The 20,787-nt window shown below is 34.1% G+C and overlaps 4 protein-coding genes across 10 annotated transcripts; 2 read left to right on the top strand and 2 right to left on the bottom strand.

Moving 5' to 3' along the window:
• Window positions 1-443: 443 nt before the first annotated feature.
• On the bottom strand, window positions 444-6,059 carry LOC143148350 (RAB11-binding protein RELCH homolog). Of its 3 annotated transcripts, XM_076314633.1 has the most exons (17): window positions 5,843-6,059; window positions 5,376-5,576; window positions 4,829-4,987; window positions 4,410-4,756; window positions 4,212-4,325; window positions 3,871-4,115; window positions 3,480-3,790; window positions 3,110-3,396; window positions 2,704-3,031; window positions 2,467-2,620; window positions 2,279-2,402; window positions 1,938-2,208; window positions 1,712-1,847; window positions 1,378-1,577; window positions 1,041-1,302; window positions 883-964; window positions 444-795 (listed from the first exon to the last, which is right to left on the bottom strand). In XM_076314633.1, the coding sequence occupies exons 1-17, from the start codon at window positions 5,892-5,894 to the stop codon at window positions 784-786; spliced, it is 3,285 nt and encodes a 1,094-aa protein (XP_076170748.1). In that variant the 5' UTR covers window positions 5,895-6,059; the 3' UTR covers window positions 444-783. The 3 variants fall into 3 exon arrangements, with proteins under 3 accessions (XP_076170748.1, XP_076170747.1, XP_076170749.1); XM_076314632.1 differs by having other exon boundaries at window positions 444-964; XM_076314634.1 differs by lacking the exon at window positions 5,843-6,059 and having other exon boundaries at window positions 445-964; window positions 4,829-4,983; window positions 5,376-5,501.
• A 618-nt stretch (window positions 6,060-6,677) lies between these two features.
• On the bottom strand, window positions 6,678-14,569 carry Eip63e (cyclin dependent kinase Eip63E). Of its 5 annotated transcripts, none has more exons than XM_076313310.1 (7): window positions 14,041-14,569; window positions 12,398-12,516; window positions 11,912-12,040; window positions 9,417-9,613; window positions 8,947-9,332; window positions 8,327-8,871; window positions 6,678-8,236 (listed from the first exon to the last, which is right to left on the bottom strand). In XM_076313310.1, exons 2-7 carry the CDS (start codon window positions 12,474-12,476, stop codon window positions 8,145-8,147), a joined length of 1,428 nt encoding a protein of 475 aa, XP_076169425.1. In that variant the 5' UTR covers window positions 12,477-12,516; window positions 14,041-14,569; the 3' UTR covers window positions 6,678-8,144. The 5 variants fall into 5 exon arrangements, with proteins under 5 accessions (XP_076169425.1, XP_076169422.1, XP_076169421.1 ...); XM_076313307.1 differs by having other exon boundaries at window positions 12,398-12,487; XM_076313306.1 differs by lacking the exon at window positions 14,041-14,569 and adding an exon at window positions 13,404-13,983 and having other exon boundaries at window positions 12,398-12,487.
• Window positions 14,570-15,518: 949 nt separating this feature from the next.
• On the top strand, window positions 15,519-19,450 carry Psa (puromycin-sensitive aminopeptidase). The gene is made up of 4 exons (XM_076313305.1): window positions 15,519-15,791; window positions 15,988-16,232; window positions 16,578-16,728; window positions 16,838-19,450. Exons 1-4 carry the CDS (start codon window positions 15,663-15,665, stop codon window positions 18,914-18,916), a joined length of 2,604 nt encoding a protein of 867 aa, XP_076169420.1. The 5' UTR covers window positions 15,519-15,662; the 3' UTR covers window positions 18,917-19,450.
• Window positions 16,191-16,561, top strand: LOC143147758 (puromycin-sensitive aminopeptidase-like protein). The gene is made up of 2 exons (XM_076313312.1): window positions 16,191-16,296; window positions 16,377-16,561. Exons 1-2 carry the CDS (start codon window positions 16,280-16,282, stop codon window positions 16,546-16,548), a joined length of 189 nt encoding a protein of 62 aa, XP_076169427.1. The 5' UTR covers window positions 16,191-16,279; the 3' UTR covers window positions 16,549-16,561.
• Window positions 19,451-20,787: the final 1,337 nt, after the last annotated feature.

The following is a 20,787-nucleotide window of genomic DNA, read 5'->3' as shown; positions in this document are numbered from 1 at the left end:
TGAATATAACAGATTTATGGTGTCACACAAAATCATAGATAAAAATAAAAACTATTTTTCTCCAAATGTCGAGAAGTATACAAAAATGAAATTATCTTAAAAACATTAATGCTTGATAATCACAACCAATTCGTTGAATAACTAATTTGTCTATCAAATAATTTAATTCGAGTTAAAATATAGTAAATATTAATTATTTAAATTCTTGTCACATTATGGCAGGATATACTTTAAACTTTTTGTAAAAGCACAAGGACATTATATAATACATAAAATATCTACAGAATAGTAGTTTGAGATTTCTTTTAATAAATTTACTGTACTTTATATAGTATAAATAACAAGCTTTAATATTTCATTTAATAATATATTTTTTAAATAAGTAATTGTAGAAAGCGTGTTTTAAATATGTCAGTATTCAGATTATATTTATTTGTGCATGTGAAAGTTGAAATTAGTTTTTTTATCGACTTTTATCTTATTTTCTTTAAATTCTAATTCTCAACAAAATTCAATTTTGTAAATCTTCTGATTTCAAATTGTATCTTGAAAGGCACACCATTCTATAGCGATGTTCATTACTAATCTTAAAATAAGTTTTATCTTTAAACTTATATTTTAATCGTAACAAATAATTTTTATTTAATATTATATTCTGATTCGTATAAGTTTTGTGCATTACCTTGTATCGTTAAATTCATAAGTACAAAAATTGTTAGATGCCAGAGTGTTAGAGAGATAGAAGTAAAAAAATTTTCGTAAAATATAATGAGAAACATCAACCTATAAATACCACTGAAAAAAAAATAATTTGTTTTATTTTTTGCGGAAAATACTTGACATACTTGGTGAACTAGTTTTCTGTTGGAATATCTTGCTCACTCTTTGTCTCATATCTTCTACACCTTGTCCTACATTTACAGTGGCCATTGATAATGAAAGACCAGAACTCATTGATAATGACCTAAAAAATACCGAGAAGCAATACTTGTAAATTATTTGCAAAATAAAAGAACATAAAATAGTATTTATGTATATACCTTTCCATTGGTTTTGAAAGATCCTGTCGAGATTCAGCTTCTCTTAAAAGTGATCGTACTGCTTCTTTTTGTTGAGGTAATTGTTGATTAACTAATTGCTCAAGGTGTTTTAAACCTGGCAATAAGACACTAGAAACACACTGATTACTAAGCGGACAATAAACCAAGACAGAATATGCTTCAACTAAAGCACTGACAAGATCAATTTTTCGACTTTGTTGTAATGATGATGAAGTTATTCCAGTTAACTGTGTAGCTATAACTGTAAAATAAAAAATTAATATCTTTAATTTTATATAACAAAAAATCAAAAATACGAAATATAACGATCTCTTACCATCTTCGATGTAATTTTGGGGACAATTTGGAGCAATAAATGCTAATGTTGAAACCAATGGAAGTGCTAAAGTTGATGGAACACCCTGAGGTTCTTTAGCAATAGTTTCTAAAGTTAAACGTGCTTTATCCCGCATCTCTCTCACTTTACACTCCGTAATTAAACGACCAAGTGAAGGAATTGCAGCTGATCGAACAGTTCTAAAAATAATGTACTATCACTGTTAATTATGTTGACTATATTATTACTTCAGCACTAATTATTGAATTTGCCGATTTTATAGATCACAACACAATAATTCAAAATAAATAGGGTACTTATAAATATATCTTACATATCAGGATCATTAGCAAGCGTTATGATTGCTGGAACCACCTTAGCGCTTGCTAATTGGTCCGAAACATGAGCTATTACGCAACCAAATAATGTTGCAGTTGCACATCTTACAATAGGTCTTTGGTGCACTACTCCTATAGAAAAAGAGGAAGATGATATAATTTAATTAATAAACTTTAAATAAAGAGATAATAAACTCTATTCAACGTATCAATAAGACTAACCATCCCATAAACCACTAAGGACGTATTCTTGCATATGCTCTTCAGCACATAGCATAATTATTGCGATTTGTAAACTAGTAATACTGGTACCGCTCATAGATAAAGCAACAAGGAATTGCTTCAACGTCTTAGAAACTTCTGAACCATTTAAAGTGGATAATAAAATTAAGTATGTCGGTATCAATGTCAGACTCATATTTTTTTTATCTGCCGATAGTATCGTCAACTGCTGCTCAAGTTCAGCTACATCAGATGCAAATATTGGTTGAATCTAAAACATGGAATATTATTGAATATAATTGTGGTGTAGGATTTTATAATTATCAAGATATCAAAATTACCCGTGTTTGTGTAATATATCGTCCAAAGCCCAAACATAAATAATGAATGTACGTTAAGAGAGCATGTAAAATGGTTTCTTGTGCAATTTCTATAGATTTTACCATTTCTAAAATTTCTGTTACCCTGAAATATATTAATTATTAACATATGAAAATATAAATTAAAGACACGACTTAACAAAACATACAATGTATTTGTAAACCACTCTAATTCTGGCCATGAATCATTTTCCCATGTATTGGCAAAAAATGTGTTTAGAAGAGCTCCTACATCCACATCTCCGTCGTAAAACACTTTTGGATTAACAATATTGGAATGACACAAGTTCAGAAACACATCGGCTGCATGATAAAGCATGTATGATTTAAAATAAATTCAATAATTATTTAAAAATATTTTACGCTAAAATTTATATTACACTCACCTAAATCAGATGACATTCCATGTTCGATATACGTTCTAACTGTATCAGTATCCGCTACGCATACAATCATATGCGGAAGCAAATACTGCAATACTCCAATTGATGACACGGTTCTTCCTTCATCGATGTGATCTTTACTAGGAGAATGCTGTGAATGTCCAGACTTTAAATGATTTTTCACTTTAGATATTATGCGCGGTAATAGATGCGTTTGCAATCTCTTTAGAGACAACGCCCATTGAGCTAAGATTGGTAAAAGTAAAGAAGATGTGACATCTACAACTATAGGCGACGTATCATGAAGTGCTGTTAACGCTAATTCTTCACACTGTGAAAATAAATATCAGTCATGTAATATATCGAAATAACTTCGTTAAATATTAAATAACTTTGTTTTATATAATACCTGAAAATACTTGTCAGGATCATCCATTAAAGCTATAAGCAATGCAAGACTTCTAACTACACAAGCTCTGACTGAAGGGTCTTTATCTTCGAGTAACATTTGTTGTAACATAGAGAGCATTAAAGAGTTTCTTATGCCAACCGACATATATGGAGCCAATACGGAGCAACATTCGACAGCTAACAACCTTTTCTCAGGATATTTATGCTGACTTTGTTCCCAACAAATAGTCAATATTTCTTCACCTTCCATTGGCTCATCTTCAAGTTTTGCCATTGCAACTAAACCTAATAGCAAAACACATATGTAAGTAAAATAATCTTTATATGTTATTTACAACTACATATAATTTATAATAATGTGCATTAACCAGCTAATATTAATTGTCTTTCATCCTCCTGTGGTCTCTTCTTAAGATTGAATAAAAGTTGGAGTAATTTTTCTCTTTCTGCAGATTCAGTATGAAGTCGAATCACACTTAATATTAATGGTATTACTTCTTCGCGTTTATTGAGTATGACATTCGGTACAATACGAGGTAAAGTTTGTGCTAAAATTTGAACAAGAGTATCGCGTGTAACTCCATGTTTTAAAGGATCTTCCGCTGTAGAAACTACAGAACTTGGAATATTGACTAAACAATGAGCTATCACCTCCACCTTAAATTTCAGCGGTAAATGTCTATAAGTAAAATATTTAAAATTACTTTTATACTTTTATACTTTTATATTCATATGCAATTATTAGTAAAGATACAATACCTAGATGGTGGATTTGGAAGAATAGACGATCCTTCCGTAACGTCCACTCTAGGTAATTGAATTCTCGTCCATTCTTTATCACCAGGATCAGTTTCGCCAAGACTGACGACAACAGACACACTATCATCTTCTTCTGCTTCTTGAGTAGCGGTAGATGTATCGCGAGGCGGCGTTTCAAGAAGTTCAAACTTATCCGGAGTTGTAGAACTTGAATTTATTGTTTGTATTGTTCCGCTACTACCTTGCTATAGAAAGAATATGTCAACTACAAAAACCTAGGAAGCAATATACACATTTTTTCTTCTTTTTGGCTATTTTTCATACGTATATGCAGTTTATACCTTAACCGGGTTTTGCAATAAATTTTCATTTGTAGTAGCAATAATTTGTTGTAAGTTCATCTTTTCTTGCTCTAACAGCGCAATTTGTTGTTTCAGATCCTCTATTTCTTTTACCTATACATAATACACTTTTTAAATAAGTATTAGTCTACCATAAGAAGTATTGTAACATTTTAAAACTAAATAATTTTAACAAACCATTTGTTTAAATTCAGCCTTTTCTGTTTCAGATTCTTCTACACAGAAATCCGTCTGTACACTAACACTTGCAGAAGGGGATTTATCATATCCATTTGCTCTCATGTATTCTCTATAAATTTGTAATAATTCTGCAGGTTTTGGAATGTTCAATCCCACATCTTGCCAATCTTCAAAATCTTGATTGTCATTTTCATCACTGAAGGTGATTGATGTTAATTTGTAGGAACGTGCTAACAAATATTCATTAACAAGGAAATTTAAAGCTCTTTGTTCATGAGGTTTTATGGGTAGTTCACTAATTAAATGTTTATCGGAACACTTATCGGGCATAGTTCCTTCAGACTCTAAAACATTAAAAATATAAACTTAAAATGTAATTTTAGACATACAATTCACATAGTAAGAAAGAAAAAAACCTGTTACTACTGTAAGATTTGCACGAAGAGCAGAAATACTTTCTCTGGCCTTCCTCAATTCAAATTCCAAGATTGCTACTTTCTCATCAACACCTGCACCATCTTCAGAGTATCTTGTCATGTCAAGTGAATCTAGTGTAGCTTGACTAGATGACCTAGCTATTAAATTAAAACAGAAATATTATATTGCTTTGTATAATATTCCTATGAATAAAATGTCACAAAAACAAATATGCATAAATAAATGTAAAACAAATTTATAACAAGAAATAAATTATTAATATTTTAATTTTAGGAAGTTTGTATAGATGACACAACTTTTTACAAATTGACAATTTCAAAATTTGTTTATTTCATTGTAATAACACTAGCAAAATAAATGAGTTAATGTAATAATGAATAATGTAAGTAAAATTATAAAATTTAATAACAACACTCAAATTTTTTATCTATATTACATTTGTATTAGAATAACAATAATTTTTCAATTATTTTGTAATTAATCAATTATGTAAAAGATTAATTATTCTCAGAATATTCTACATACGCATCGAAGTATATGGTTCTGGCTTGATATTTTGACTTTCAAAATGACTTGGATTTGAAAAAAAATCCTTTAAAGTAGGTAATTCTTTTCCAGCTTCGCATAATTCTGCATGTAATTCCAAAGCTGTTAATAAAAGTTTTTCATTTAGAAGCTTGGTAGCAATCTCTTCATACGATATAGATGTTTTCATAGCAGCATATCCTAAAAGAATAGATAAAAACATCCCATATTATAAGATCTCTTTAAGAAAAATACCATATTATCAGTAATTATTAGACAATATCTCTCAACTACCGATGACGTGTATATATTTTACGAGTAAGTATCGATGACACAATTTACATTCGTTAAAAGGGCTTCTTATTTCAATATTTTTGTTTTACATTGTAAATAGATATTATTTTTAAAATGGAAAATACTAAATTCTTTTAATAAAAGTAACTATCAAAAAGAAAAATTACCATTACCTTTACTGTCTGTTGACAGAGGATCTCTAACCTCTTGTACAGCCCCAGCCATAGCTTTCACTTTGTTTGAACGTTAACCAAGAATGACATATCCATCTAGGCTAATGAATAAAATAGTAACCCACTCAAGCGCGTGCCATGCTTTCATTAATTCAATTAAGTATATTAATAGAAATCACTTGGCTCTACGCGACACAGCACATCATTTACGACGACAACAAAGCCATGTTACCCCCCACGATGTCAGTAGACTAGCGCCTTTCAGTTATTTAGTAACTACGATCCCATCAATTGGTTAGAAATTTATACATAACTGATACTATATTACTATTTTTTCAAAACGAAGATAAAATAAATTTATATAAATAACGAATACTATTAATTATCTGAAAAATAAATAATTTTATGAACAATAATAAAAAATCTATTGTTTGATAAAAATTTAATTTTTGTAGATTTTTCAAATGATCATACTGTACGCCACAGTATCGTAAAATATTTTATAATTATCATAAGAATCTTATCCATATATTATATCAAATAACATATAAGGAATGAATGTTTAAACATACACAAGTACTTCAAAAACATAGTTCTTTATCTTTCTCAGTACAAGTTTGAAGCAATTTGAATATCAATAATTTCTTAGAAAAATTACAAATAAAATATAATTATAAGGAAATAAACGTGTATAAAATCAATACTTAAGCAGAATAAGTATTACAAATACAAGTGGTTTTGTATTATGTTACATTTAAAAATCTAAACAATTCTGTAGCTTGTTGCACATGGAAAACCTAACAAAGAGTAGGGTCTAGAGTGTACCGAACTACACTTTAATTTATTACAAAGTCACATTTATTAGTCTCAGCTCAGCTATCTCAGCGTCATCAATAATACGAACCTGTTGTTCTATGTACAATCTACTTTCTGCGCGTCTTTTGTCAAATAATAATTGTAATAAGTAATAATAGTAGTAATAACATGTCTCAAATTTTTTCGAAATATTTTTTCATTTTTTTTTTGCTTTCGCCTCGTTGATATTTTTATAAGTGTGTTGAAAAATCGGTATAAATGTAACTACTAAAGGAGTAATATTACCGTAGTAATCATCGTAGCTTAGACAAAACTCGGAAGGACTGTAACACCATTTTATCTTATCCTATACTACTATTGCAACAGTATTAAAGTTGGTTCATTTAGATACATGGTTTCGTAAAACCATTCAAAAACAAACTTCGCCAAACAATCTTTTCTAAATAACTAATACAAAATCATTAATATTTTTCTCCTACAATTCGTTCAAGCACCATTGGCTGTTTTATAGTATATGAGCGATTGAACAAATTGGGTTCGGTTAAGTCTAAAATTATTACTTCGTTCTTGATTTACTATCATTGATAGATACTACTTTGTAATGTCGATACAAACTTTGATCGACGCTAGTATGCTAATATTAATTCTTACAACTAGATCACTACCGTCGATACTATCAGCGATAAGTTTTTCGTAAGTCTTGCCATATTTCGCGATGTTGGTAGCTACGACACTTGATCCATACTGATATCCTATTTTCTTAGTTTTCTATTTATTTCCTATCATCACGTTCATATAATTAACAACTAGTTTAATTCGAACAATGATTTTTCGTTATATACCAATATATTCAATTGTCTCAGCAACCAACGGTAGACTCAAAAAACAGCATAAAATTTATATAAAGTATTACAGGTCTTCCAGAATTTTTCCAAGTTATATTTATTTCATTATATTTTCTCTAACCAGCAACCGCCAACTCCAAATTTGACTCAGGCTGGGATCGAGAGACGCAAGGCGGTATAGTACTTTTTTTTTGATTGGTATCAATCTAAATCTAGTATTTGGACGAAGTGCGAGGATGGGTCGTGCGTGCTTTTGCTTTCTAAATCGAGCGTGCAAATCTCATAAAATCGTTTTACTTCATTTAGCCACAGATAGCTTACTTTCGTATTTTCTTTGCCAGTTATAATTTATCTTCGTTAATTCACTTGATACGTGTAATAGTCTTTAAAAGAAAGAAACACGAAAACAAGAACGAAAGGTCGTAATTATGTACGCGTGTGCTTGTGAGTGTTGTGTGAATGATGATTGGAATTTGTGGAACAGCCCTGAGAAAGAGCGACCGACGCGCGTGGAAATGATGTTTAAATGAGTCAAGGCATGTTGCCTGTGTGAATCTGAATTGTATGAAAATGAACGTTTCACTGAACATGTGAATTTGGGAATTACTTATTATTTACTTCTTTTATGTTCACTTTTAACCTCAAGTCTTAAGAGCTGTATGACGCGAATCTGCACACCCGTGCCTCGAATTTGTATATAAATGACAACCTTCAACACTAAATATCGATACTTCTGCAAACAAACAAAAAATCAATAAATAGTAAATTATAGTTCGAATAAAATATACCTTTTTTTAAATAGTTAAACTTAATTTAAACTCACCGTCAGGCAACTCGTATAGTTTTCTAGGAAGAGAGGCAAAATATGGATGCCTTAATGCTTCTTCAGCTCCTATCCGTTGATCAGGATTTAGTTGTAGAAGCGACGATGCCATACTATCACCTTCGGCAATATCATAGAGTCTAGGAAATGAAAGACCCAATTTTCGTGGAGGATAGAATCCCAGTCTATGTGGTTTATATCCTGGCAGGTGTGTCACACCAGGCCAAGTGTCTTCGGTAGGAGTACCCAATACTTTGAATATTTTATCAAGTTGGTCGTACGTACAGCGTACACCTGGGAATGTTGGTTCACCAGTCAACATCTCCATAAATATGCAACCTACTCCCCACATGTCAAGCGAGGTAGAATACTCTGTGGATCCCAAAAGAACATCAGGTGGCCTGTACCATAGAGTCACAACTTCGTGTGAATATGTATGTGATGGTACAGATTTAGCTCTTGCTAGACCAAAATCTGCTAACTTGAGTTCTCCTATTTCACTGATTAATAAATTTTGTGGTTTCACATCTCTATGTAATACTCTCCTAAATTAAAATATAGTAAAATTATTTATGTATAATATTAAATTAAGTGTTTTAAATTTATGTGTATGTTTTTACCTTCGATGACAATATGCTAATCCTCTTAATAGTTGGAATAAAAACAATTTAACATTTCGTGGATCCAAGCCACCATTGCCACTTCCATACCTCTCCATATATTGAGATAAATCAGTATGAACGTATTCAAAAACAAAAGTAAGAGTCTCGCGCGTATGAATTATATCGTGCAAGGTTACAATATTGCTATGCTTCAATTCTTTAAGAAGGCTTGCCTCGCGAATGGCAGTAAATGGAGCACCTTCTTCCTCCTGCAGTCTAATTTCTTTAAGTGCCACCACTTGATTTGTAAGGTGACTATAGCCTTTGAACACTGTGGCATATGAACCTTCCCCTAATTGTTCCAGTTTTATATAAGCTTCAGATTTACCAAAAGGAGAATCTCCCTGTAAGTAAAAACATAAATATTTTTACACGTATAAATTTTTAATGAACATAGACAGAATAAATACACATGAACATAGCATTACCCCAAATGCTGAAAATCTTTTGGTTCTTCTAGGAGGTGGATCTGGCCCAAGGAAAACCTCTGACTTGGGTCGTGGTGGACGCCGAGGTCGCATGATAACTCTTGCTTCTTCACGTATATCCTCGTCAAGAAGCTTGGAATCACTAGAAACGGAAAGCTGCCGATGCACTCTCTCATGGTCGCCCATACCTGTCCATTCTATGACATCCAATTTCGTCCTTAAAACTTTCTTTAAAATAACAGCAATAGGAATCCACGTAGAATCATAATTTCTCAATATTTTATCATTACATAACATATTAGTACAGCTGATCCTCGAACAACGCGGTTTTCAACAACACCAATTTGGTTCGACGCGCTTTTTCGCGGCCTTTAAAGTCGCCGCCGCCGCCACCACCGCCACCGCCGCAGTTGCGAAATGGCGATCTCAAATCATCGCGATACAATCATAATAGTTTTAAATGATGATCGACTACTCCCACAATGGTTGATCGTCATATATTTTTCAATATTATTGCGGACACAAAGTATTCAATTTTGATAATTCTTCAACAGTGAGAATACATGTTGTATGTAACATAATTTCATATTTTATAATAGTATTGTGTATTTTCTGTGCCATAAATTTCTACACGTAACATTATGACTGGTAAACCAAGTGTCACTAATGATGCTGGAAGTCAGAAGAAAAGAATTTAACACCAGCACAGGATGGTTTAATAATTTGAGAAAAAGGTTTGGTTTAAAAAATGTAAAAGTAGTTGGAGAAGCAGCTTTGGCCAACCAAGAGGCATCTAATCAATTTCCAAATGTTTTTAATGCAGAAAAAACAGTCTTTCTTAGGAAAAAGATGCTGCAATGAACATTTATAAGTAAACAAGACATGCAGGCACTAGGTTTTAAAGCAGAAAAAACTAAATTAATACTTATTTTGTGCAAATGCAGTCAGGTTCATGATCAAAACTGGCCATATTTATAAATCAGAAAATCCTAAAGCATTGAAGGAAAAAAATAAACATAAATTACCAGTATTACTATTTAAAGCCCTTTAATATTAAACAATGCTCTTGGTCACCCAGCATCCTATGAACTCAATGTAGAAGATATTAAAGTGCTATATCTACCATTCAGTACAACATCCCTACTTCAACCTCTAGACCAGGATATCATAAGGACTTTTAAAGCTCATTATACTTAACATTATACTCATTATACTTAGTTTTATGGATTGGATTATCAAGTCTATAAACAACAAAATCAATACTGAAAATGTCATGCAAGTTTAGAAATATAAAAGTATAATATAAAAAATGCAATAGTTATTATAAATGAAACTGTAAAAGCTATCAAACCTGCAACTATAAATTCTTACTGGAAGAAATTGAGTGATTAGTTATTGAAAAAAGTACCCTGTATAACTGTACATCTACAACGGGGCCAATTGGAAACATTATAGACTAATTATACACATGACAAAAATAGTAGGAGGTGAAAGGTTCCAGGATATGAACTTTGAAGATGTTGCAGAATTAGTAGGTTTTAGGGCAGAAGAATTAACAGTATAATTACTTTATAACATTAGATAATTTGGTAGAAGGATTTCGGTTATTCAAAACTGCTTTTGACTTTTTCTACAAAATAGATTTTTTTATGATGCAGGTACTAAAATTAAAACAAACAGTAGGAGAAGGATTAACACCTTATAGAAATATTTTCAGTGAAATGAAAAAACAAATATAATAATGTATATTTGTAAGAATGCACCAAATGTATTTGCCCTTCTACTTTATAGTGATGATTATGTAATGAAAAGTGCAATTAATATGTATAAGAATATAGTGTAATTAACTTGTAAAAATAAAGGTATTTTTCTATTTTCCTTATGCTCTTGTTAATAAAATCCAATTTTTAATTAATTTTTTAAATTTATTTAATTGTAAAAATAAGACATAAATACATAGTATGTGTTAGAAAATAAAATTCTAGAGTAGTTATCCATTGTAGTTAGTTGGGGTGTGTGTGTGTGTGTGTGTGTGTGTGTGTGTAAAAAGTTTTACACAAATTTTCAGCTACATGGTTAGTTAAGGAATTTATCCCTCACGTTGTTCAAAGGACAACTGTATGTATAATGCACCTTCACTGAGCAATATAATATTATATTAAATCAATCAAAATTCATATCTGACTGCTATTAATTATTAAAGCAAAGAACCATTGGCACAGTTATCACAGGCCAATGCAAATAATACATTTTATGACAGTCATTCATACAATTTGTTATCTCTAGCAAAAAAATAAAATACTTAGCTTTCTGATAAGTGTTCATGTGTACTACAACAAGTTATTTACTTTGATAAATGAAACTACGTTTCATACTTATCTTAAGGCAAACTTTAATATGGTCTTTCGAACATTTGAAAGTACATTACTGAGATATTTGAGAACATTTGTCTTGTTAATATATTTTTTATAACGAATTAATAATTTTGCACTCACCATAACGGCGATCCTTATCTGCAGGTATATTACCGTTTGGTTCCAAACGGTCTAGGAACTCCTCGGAATAGCCATTATATGGCAGTTGACCCCTGTTTGCAGCATCATCAGCCTCTTCTTTTGATATTGCTAATGTGAATAAAACAATAGTATTGATAAACTCACATTAGATAAATGAATTCTTACAATTATATATCAGTAGTTGTATTAAGAAATTAATAATTTATCTATACACCAATATTATAAAATTGTTTAATTAAAATCGATTTTAAAATAATATACAACGATAAACACCAGATAATTATTACCATGTGAGCATTAATACTTTTATAATATATGTTATGCAATGATAAAGTATTGTAACTAGATTAAGTAATACAGTTATACTGAAATATTAAACTTAAATAAAAAACGTAAAATAATTTTTAGAAAAATATCGACAACTAAAAATTGTTTCAAATTCTAAATAAATTTAATTATACTTACAAAGTCTGCCAAAACTGTGGCTAAGTCGTTTTTTCAGCTTTTGTACTCTGCTAAGAGCACCACCCTTCTTCTCCCGCATTGTCACAGACCCTGTGCATAATAAGCGCAATCTTTAGCAACTGTAAATCAAAATAAAGATACATAAATTCAGATATTCATATACTATAATGTGTAGCCAAGAAACTCAGAATAATTCAAACACAGTGAACTAATACATATATATGTATTCTGACATCGTGCAATGTGCAATGCCAATGTTCCACGATCTTATGATTAATGGTAGCAGGGATGTACGTAAGATATATTTGCCTTGGATAAAGTGAATCGCATATAACACTTCACTATCAATGAATACTTCTAGAAATAAGAACACGATACTCTATCTCACATACACAGATAATACTTTTCTTTCTTTAAATGAAGGGAAGATAATGTTTATAACAATGTATTTGTTAAAACAATGAGCCAGTAGAGCAAAAAAGCATATAATTGTTTGCTCAAATGCAAATGACATTCTCCCTTACTTTATGTACTATACGAATACATATGCTCAATTTGAAGAAGACAATAGGAACACATGTTCAATTAATTGTCAAAATTATTCTATCATCATTACAAAGCTACAAATTACTGCAAGCAAATACTGAAAATAATGTAAATAAACTTTTAAAATGTGCAATGCACACATTCGTTGTTCTAGTACGATCTTTTGGAAACCTGTAGTCTACATTTATGTAACAGCTACTGTACTCGTTCGCTATACGATTATAAAATCCATTATTAAAAAGTAACAAGCAATTAGGAGCTTGACAGGAATATGTATACACATATATTATTGTGTATGTTTATACTTGCGTGTAACATAAAAATGCACATAAGCATATATGTATATGCATTTTATATGGTATGTATATGCATGTATGTATATATATACATGTGTTATTACTATAGGTCATTGAACTAACAAAGTTTAGTCATATGTGTCAAATAACGATAGATAAATTACGTTGATAATTTTCAGAGTGGCTACTGACTCCACATCTCGTTTCACGGTGTTCCGCATGCTTTCCCGTACACAAAAGCACTTTTCTCCATTCACGCATCTGTCGCGTTCTACCAGTGACGTTTTCGCGGCAACAAGAAACACAATAATATTCGCACTGGAGGTGACGATGCACAACTTCAATGCAATCTCACGTCTGATAAACTCGTCTACGCGGCCGAAGTTCAATAAAAAGTTTCGCCAAGAATGTACACGATCCGTTTTTCTCTTCGAAATACATACTGTCCGTCCCCCACCCTTTTGGTTTGTAAACGACACACTCTCCTCGCCTCCCTCTTTGCCGCACTCTCATGGGCCTGTCACTTTGTCTCTCTTCGTCAGACTAACGTCCACCCCCACAATCGAGGAACTTTTGACACTGTCCAACCTACTTGATCCGTGTTTTACCGAGTCCACATGTGCAATGCAGGGGACCAAAATCCACGAACAAATATATGTAGAGAGAGTAAAAATGAAAAGAGATACAGCAGCGAGGACACAATCTAAGGTTGCGGAAAAATGGAAAAGAAGGAGGGAAGGGGAGGGGAGGAGCCGAGAGAATTACTTCTGGTAGCCGGACCTCGCGCGGGTGTCAACTTACCCTCTTTGCTCTTCGAGGCGGTCGAGCCCTTGTCCTGACAGTACATGATTACTCATTCGCTCGCACGCACGAAACACATCACATATGGGCGGTGACGCACTGTGTGTGTGTATATGTGTGTACGAGAAGCTACGTTCCGTGATGTTTCTCTCGGGCAGGTCAGGTCCGGCAAGTACCACCTTCACCTTTGTCGTATCTTGTACATCGGTAGTAGAGTACGACACTTTCCTGATGAACTGATCGCCATGAAAAACACACCACCGTTTCTCCTGTTTACCGTTTAAGATCTCGCGCCGTGTGCTCTGGCAACGCTACGCGCCACCGATATTCCCCCGGTTAAACCTTGCAAAACGTTTACACGCCTAGACTCGGCCCAGAGATCGTAAATAACCTTTGCGGCCAGGGTTCTATCGCAACTTCCTGGATGTACGGCGGGTGCTCGCGCACGCCACCACTACCTTGAACAACTCATTCGCGAGAACAAACTTCTCCCAAGTAATCTTCTATTCCAACAACCCCACTGCCTCGCGCCACAGACAAAAGTCTGAAACTGGCCGATCCACATCGGTCCGGGTATATATACTTTACACAAAGGATGGTAACTCGAATGCATTTTCGTGTCCAATTACCGCCATCTTATTTCTCGCAAGTTAAACGCGAGTTCTTTTTTACTATAATTTGATTACAATTCATCGCTTAATTTAATTTACAACTTAGACGTTTGTGCAATATTTTTGTTGACGCTTTCTTTTACAAGAAATAAAGGTATTAATTGCATCATAACGCGACAAGATTGTCAAACATACTTTGTAAGTTTTATACGCCAAATTTATGTATAATTATTTATTTTTCTTTTAATCAAATGAACTTACTTTAATGAAATTATTTATATATGTAATATATGAGTTTCTTTGTAAAATTTAGCACCGAAGACAGTGAAACAATAGAAACATGATTGTAAAGTTTTAAAGCATTTCCCATTTGAATTTACAAATTTTGTTCATATCGTAATCATTTAAAATGCATTTTTCCTTGCTCTTAATGTATTGTCAAAAAAGTTTATAACGTGGTATACCATTCTATGCATTCTATGATTATAAACAAAAGCAGTGCTAGGAGTTTATTCCTAGTCTATTCCAATTAAAACCAAGTTGTGCAACTGTATTTCTGCTTACTTCACTTGATTGTGTCACATACAATGTGTGTAACTTATTTCGCAAATTTGAAAGTGATATTTCGTTCGAATAGTAAAAAATAAAGCGGTAAATTGATTGTATATGTCGCAAAGATGTCGAGTTTCATAAATTTAGAAATGAATATAACTTGATGAAAAACAACATTGATATATCACATTAAATGTTCTACGAAATTGAAAATTGCGCCTTCACGTTTATAGTGACATCAGAGCACGTGATTCATTCTTTTTTTGCGAAAATAGTTCCATGTTCATTCGCAACTCTTTGTAGCTAATATGTACGTTGCGCATGCGGATGTGTGCTTTCCGGCGTTCTGTGTTAGTGCATACTTCGCGTTGTGAGTCGGCAAAAAGGGAAAGTTGAAAACAGCTCTCAAAGATATTTCGATATTTAAGATTTGTCCGGATCGCGATCCAACATCGAGCGATGTCAAGTATAAGAAAAGAACCGTTTCAACGGTTACGAACGGAAGTTCTGCCTTATCATTATGATATAGTTTTGTCACCAAATCTCAAAGATTTCTCCTTCGACGGCAAGCTGAAGGTGCATGTTGATGTAAGTTCAATCAATCTAGATCACTTATTGAGACATTAATAATTCTTCCTCCATATAATCTGTAGAAGCTGGAATTTAAGAAGAATATTATATGTGAAATATTTATTTAATTTCTCCTTTTATAGTGGAATATTTTCGTAGCTATTGTGCCTTTTTAAACTTTACACTCTTAATAATGTTTTTTTACTACTTTCAGGTCAAGAAACCCACAAATACTATTGTTTTGAATTCAATAGATCTCATTTTAATGAAGATAACTTTCAATGTTAACGATGGAAATGTCATTCAACTGGAAGATTTTAAAACTTCTGTAGCCGCAGAAACTGCTAAGTTGGTATTTAATGAAGACTTGCCACTTGGCAAAAGTGGATACGTGAGTTTAGAATTTATGGGGCCACTTAACGATCAAATGAAGGGATTCTACAAAAGCAAATATATTGGGTACTACAATTCGTTCAATACATAATGTGACAAAGTAAGGCATATAAATGGAAGAAGTACATATGTTTGTATTATGGAAAGATGGTTTGCTTAACAATAATGTAGAAAATACTATATTCAACTATAAATTCTAACATTTTGTAGGCAAGATAAATGGTGTGTCATAACATTTTTATGTCCTACATCAGCACGTAGAATGTTTCCTTGTTGGGACGAACCGTTACTAAAAGCTACTTTTGCGATACACCTTGTACTTCCTCATGATATGTCCCTTGTTGGCTTGTCAAATATGGTAAGCATTTTTCAACATCTTTAGAATAACAAATTTTTTGTATCTGTTTTCAGACCCGATGGAAGTGTTGAATACGCAGCTGTAACTCAGTTTGAACCAACAGATGCTAGACGTTGCTTCCCATGCTGGGACGAACCAGCGCACAAAGCCACGTTTGATATTACCCTAAATGTACCATCGGGTCTTGTAGCACTTTCCAATATGGTAAGCAACGCCTAGCACTTGTATTTTATTTGTTCTTAGTTTTAAATAAAAATTAATGAAATGGTCTAATTATATAATTTTATAAATAATGTTCTTTTATTTATTTCAGCCTGTTAAAAGCAAGACGACAAACGAATCAATCGACACTGTGATATTCGAAACCACACCAATTATGTCGACGTATTTAGTAGCTGTAGTGATCGGTGAATTTGATTACATAGAAGACGTATCCAGCGACGGTGTATTAGTACGGGTTTACACACCAAAATCGAAAAAAGAACAAGGACAGTTTGCATTAGAAACAGCAGTGAAGGTGTTGCCATATTATAAAACATACTTTAAAATTGCCTATCCGCTACCGAAAATTGACCTCATCGCTATTGCTGATTTCTCATCAGGAGCTATGGAAAATTGGGGTCTAGTCACGTATCGTGAAACTTGTCTTTTAGTGGATCCACAAAATACATCTGCCCTTCGAAAGCAGTGGATCGCTTTGGTCGTAGCGCATGAATTGGCGCATCAGTGGTTTGGAAATCTTGTAACCATGGAATGGTGGACGCATTTATGGTTGAACGAGGGATATGCATCATTTGTAGAATTTTTATGCGTTGCTCACCTGTTCCCAGAATACGATATTTGGACGCAATTTGTAACGGATACGTATATCGGAGCGTTAGAATTAGACGCGTTGAAGAGTAGTCATCCGATCGAGGTACCGGTTGGCCATCCTTCGGAAATCGATGAAATTTTCGACGAGATTTCTTACAACAAGGGTGGATGTGTCATTCGAATGTTACACGCTTACATTGGCAACGATGATTTTCGTAAAGGTATGAATCTTTACTTAAAAAGGCACAGTTACGGTAATGCAGAAACTGGAGATCTTTGGGATGCTTTGGAGGAAGCCAGCAGTAAAAATGTACGGCGTGTGATGTCCACTTGGACCGAGCAACAAGGTTTTCCTGTTGTTAAAGTTCGATATCGCCAAGAAGGCAACGATCGAGTATTGACGCTGTCCCAAGAAAGATTTTTGGCCGACGGTTCTACGGACACCGGAAACAGCTCATGGATGATACCAATTAGCGTAAGCACGTCAAAGAATCCAGAGGAATGTGTACTTACCGACCTGTTGGATGAAAAAACAAAAGATTTTCGAATTAAAGACGTTCCTGGGGATAGTTGGGTGAAGATCAATCCTGGAACGATCGGCTTTTATAGGACTTATTACAGTCTAGACGCATTGTCTCTGTTGTTACCCGCAGTTAAAGATCGCGCATTACCTCCTTTAGACAGACTAGGTCTTTTGGACGATTTATTCGCCATGGTACAAGCTGGTCACTCGTCTACCGTCGAACTACTCCAGTTTATGCAAGCATTTCAAAAAGAGGACAACTTCACCGTTTGGTCTAGTATAGATAATGCTATAAGGAAAATTGGATTCCTTCTTTCCCATTTAGATTTCCAAGACTCGTTCAAAGAATTTGGACGTAATTTAATGAGGGATATTACGAAGAAATTGGGATGGGAACCTAGATCCGACGAAAGCCATTGCGATACGCTTCTAAGGTCTCTGGTATTGGGTCGTATGGCAGCCTTAAACGACACAGATACCATAGAAGAAGCAAAGAAACGATTCGAATTGCACGTGTCTGGTGAGTCGCTACTTGCTGCTGATTTGCGTAGTCCCGTTTATCGGGCTGTGCTTTCCAGGGGTATTTCCGATACTTATAAAACGATGTTGAAGCTTTATCGAGAAGCCGACTTGCACGAAGAGAAGGACAGAATATTGAGAGCCTTCGGTGCGATTACAGACGAAACACTGTTGGTGGAGGTTCTCGAGTTTGCCATGAGCGACGAAGTAAGAGCTCAGGACGCTGTATACGCGATCATGTCGGTATCGATGACGTACAAAGGTCGGGTCATGGCGTGGAACTTCTTTAAAAGAAATTGGAGAAAGCTTCGTTATCGTTACGGAGGTGGTTTTCTAATGTCGAGATTGGTTAAGACCATCACCGAGAACTTTGTCACCGAGGAAGAGGCCGAAGATGTCGAAAAATTCTTCGAAGAGAATCCAACCCCAGGGACCGAAAGGACGGTTCAACAGAGCATCGAATCCATTAGATTGAACGTTGCATGGCTCGCTAGGGATACAGACTCTATCAAGGAATATCTGACTACTCAGGTCTAGTAGCGGTACGAGTTGTTTCATGCATTGAGTTCTCATCTCTAACTTGTTACAACGTCCGATAAACAACAGGAAATCGATGGAACGGCGTCGTGCCATTGTGCGAGCGTATAAAAGAATAGCTTTGAGTTAATTTAGAAGAGGGAAGAACAGTTCTCTCTCATCAAACGAAACATTCTACGATTTTCAGTTCACACACAATGGTTGCTTAACAGATACCTGATACATGTTGTTCGTTGTTTATTTCCGTTGGAAATTCTTTGGAATGCATAGATGAAGAGACCGTTTCACGGTGTTCGTATTACTTTACAATGGTATTATTGAAACGCGGCATTAATTTCTGGCATTTATCATTTTTATTTTTTCTCCACGTGATTTTTCTTTCCAAGTTCGAGGTCAGATTCGAGTACTGGTGTTTGTCAGTCTTGTATCGCGAGTAAAATGAAAAAGGGGGAAAGAACAAGCGTGTAGCTGCAGAACACATTTGTATCACATACCATAATCGAGAAAATTGAAATAAATACTTTTACGCTTGTATTCGAACGTGTATCCGAAACACCTGAATCCATATTTAATCCATATTTAATTGTAAACGATAAATAATTACGAGAACTAAATTTCATCGATTAGTTCGTATCTCGCAGCAGCGTGTGCGTCTTGCTCCATCCGTAGGATCGAACATTCATTAATTAGATCCATTAAGTCTAACGCGACCTTGGAACTCTATCTATGATTACGATCCGTGAAGGCGAGCATAGGTCACGGAAGAAGTCAACGATCGGGAGCCATCTTTTAACGGTATTGAATTCAAAATGTAGCGTACACCGAGGATAAACAAATTCTAGAAATTGAGTGGTTTTTAATCGCCACGATAACCAACATGCGAACGTCTCGGATTACAATTGTTTCTCTATGGTTGTCAACGATAGTTTTGATTTATATACGTGCTTAATTATCGTGTACAATGTATATGATACGAAATAAGTATATTTACAAATTTATATATATACATAATATGTTCGAATAAATTTGTAATTTTTTGGCAACTGCAACAGTAGCCAACCTTGAGTCAGTCTTCCCAAATTTATGGTACGGCGCGCAACTATTTTATATTGCATAGTTGTGCGTTGCATGTGTCAAGGTATTGTTAGAAGAAACAACTCGACGATTTTCCGCAGAGAATAATAGAGGTTTTTGGCACATAGTTGGTTATAAATAGTGAATGAAAATAAAATATGAAACAAGTGAATCGGGGACGGCACGAATAACCGTGCAGAAACGGTCGCTCACCGAAACGATTCTTTTCTTCTCGGATCTTCGAAGATTACGAAACACGATCGGAGACTTGCGCGTACACGCAAAGTGACGGAAAGTTAAGAAAAAGAAAATTAATATACCGGATCCTGTAATTTGCAAGGGTGGAGAATCAACGGTCGAAATCCTAGGTAAATCGATCCGCTAGTCGTTCGAAACCGATGTTTCCGAAATATAGTTCGCCATCGGTATATTTCAGAGATTTCATCTACACTGTCCCGCGAACGAAGCTCGATTTCGTTTAAAAAATAGATTCGTTCGTGTTTCGTGAGCTGAACCGCATCCGGAAAGAGAATCATTTTCGGAGCGAGTTTCGTACTCTGCAACGAGTTTCTCGTTCAGAGCTGGTATCCGCAAAGTTTGCGATCAATTATCGGCGTAGACCTCACGGTGTAATCTACGCGCGTTCTAAATAAGGAGACGAGCCTCGACAGAGTCGAGACGACCGGGTAGAATGCCCTCATCGGTGGAGGTGTTAACCATCGTTACGCGGTATAAGGCGATGGTTGCGGACTACGGAGCGGTTCTTATCCCCGATCGATCAGCCCTTTTAGCTTTCG

The sequence above is a fragment of the Ptiloglossa arizonensis genome, chromosome 6 (assembly GCF_051014685.1).
Source record: "Ptiloglossa arizonensis isolate GNS036 chromosome 6, iyPtiAriz1_principal, whole genome shotgun sequence".
NCBI lineage: Eukaryota > Metazoa > Arthropoda > Insecta > Hymenoptera > Colletidae > Ptiloglossa > Ptiloglossa arizonensis.
This window is presented reverse-complemented; position numbering and strand designations above follow the sequence as displayed.

What these genes read in the sequence shown, in the direction of transcription:
- LOC143148350 (XM_076314632.1), bottom strand. Translation starts at nt 5,894, where the DNA reads ATGGCTGGGGCTGTACAAGAGGTTAGAGATCCTCTGTCAACAGACAGT. An exon ending in AAATCTTACAGTAGTAACAG is followed by an intron (nt 4,757 to 4,828) that starts GTTTTTTTCTTT and finishes TTAATGTTTTAG; the next exon opens with AGTCTGAAGGAACTATGCCC. An exon ending in TATTGCAAAACCCGGTTAAG is followed by an intron (nt 4,116 to 4,211) that starts GTATAAACTGCA and finishes TTCTTTCTATAG; the next exon opens with CAAGGTAGTAGCGGAACAAT.
- Eip63e (XM_076313306.1), bottom strand. Translation starts at nt 13,500, where the DNA reads ATGCGTGAATGGAGAAAAGTGCTTTTGTGTACGGGAAAGCATGCGGAA. An exon ending in AGATAAGGATCGCCGTTATG is followed by an intron (nt 9,614 to 11,911) that starts GTGAGTGCAAAA and finishes TGGATGTCATAG; the next exon opens with AATGGACAGGTATGGGCGAC. An exon ending in TTAGCATATTGTCATCGAAG is followed by an intron (nt 8,872 to 8,946) that starts GTAAAAACATAC and finishes ATTTTAATTTAG; the next exon opens with GAGAGTATTACATAGAGATG.
- Psa (XM_076313305.1), top strand. Translation starts at nt 15,663, where the DNA reads ATGTCAAGTATAAGAAAAGAACCGTTTCAACGGTTACGAACGGAAGTT. An exon ending in AGCTGAAGGTGCATGTTGAT is followed by an intron (nt 15,792 to 15,987) that starts GTAAGTTCAATC and finishes TACTACTTTCAG; the next exon opens with GTCAAGAAACCCACAAATAC. An exon ending in TACAAAAGCAAATATATTGG is followed by an intron (nt 16,233 to 16,577) that starts GTACTACAATTC and finishes ATCTGTTTTCAG; the next exon opens with ACCCGATGGAAGTGTTGAAT.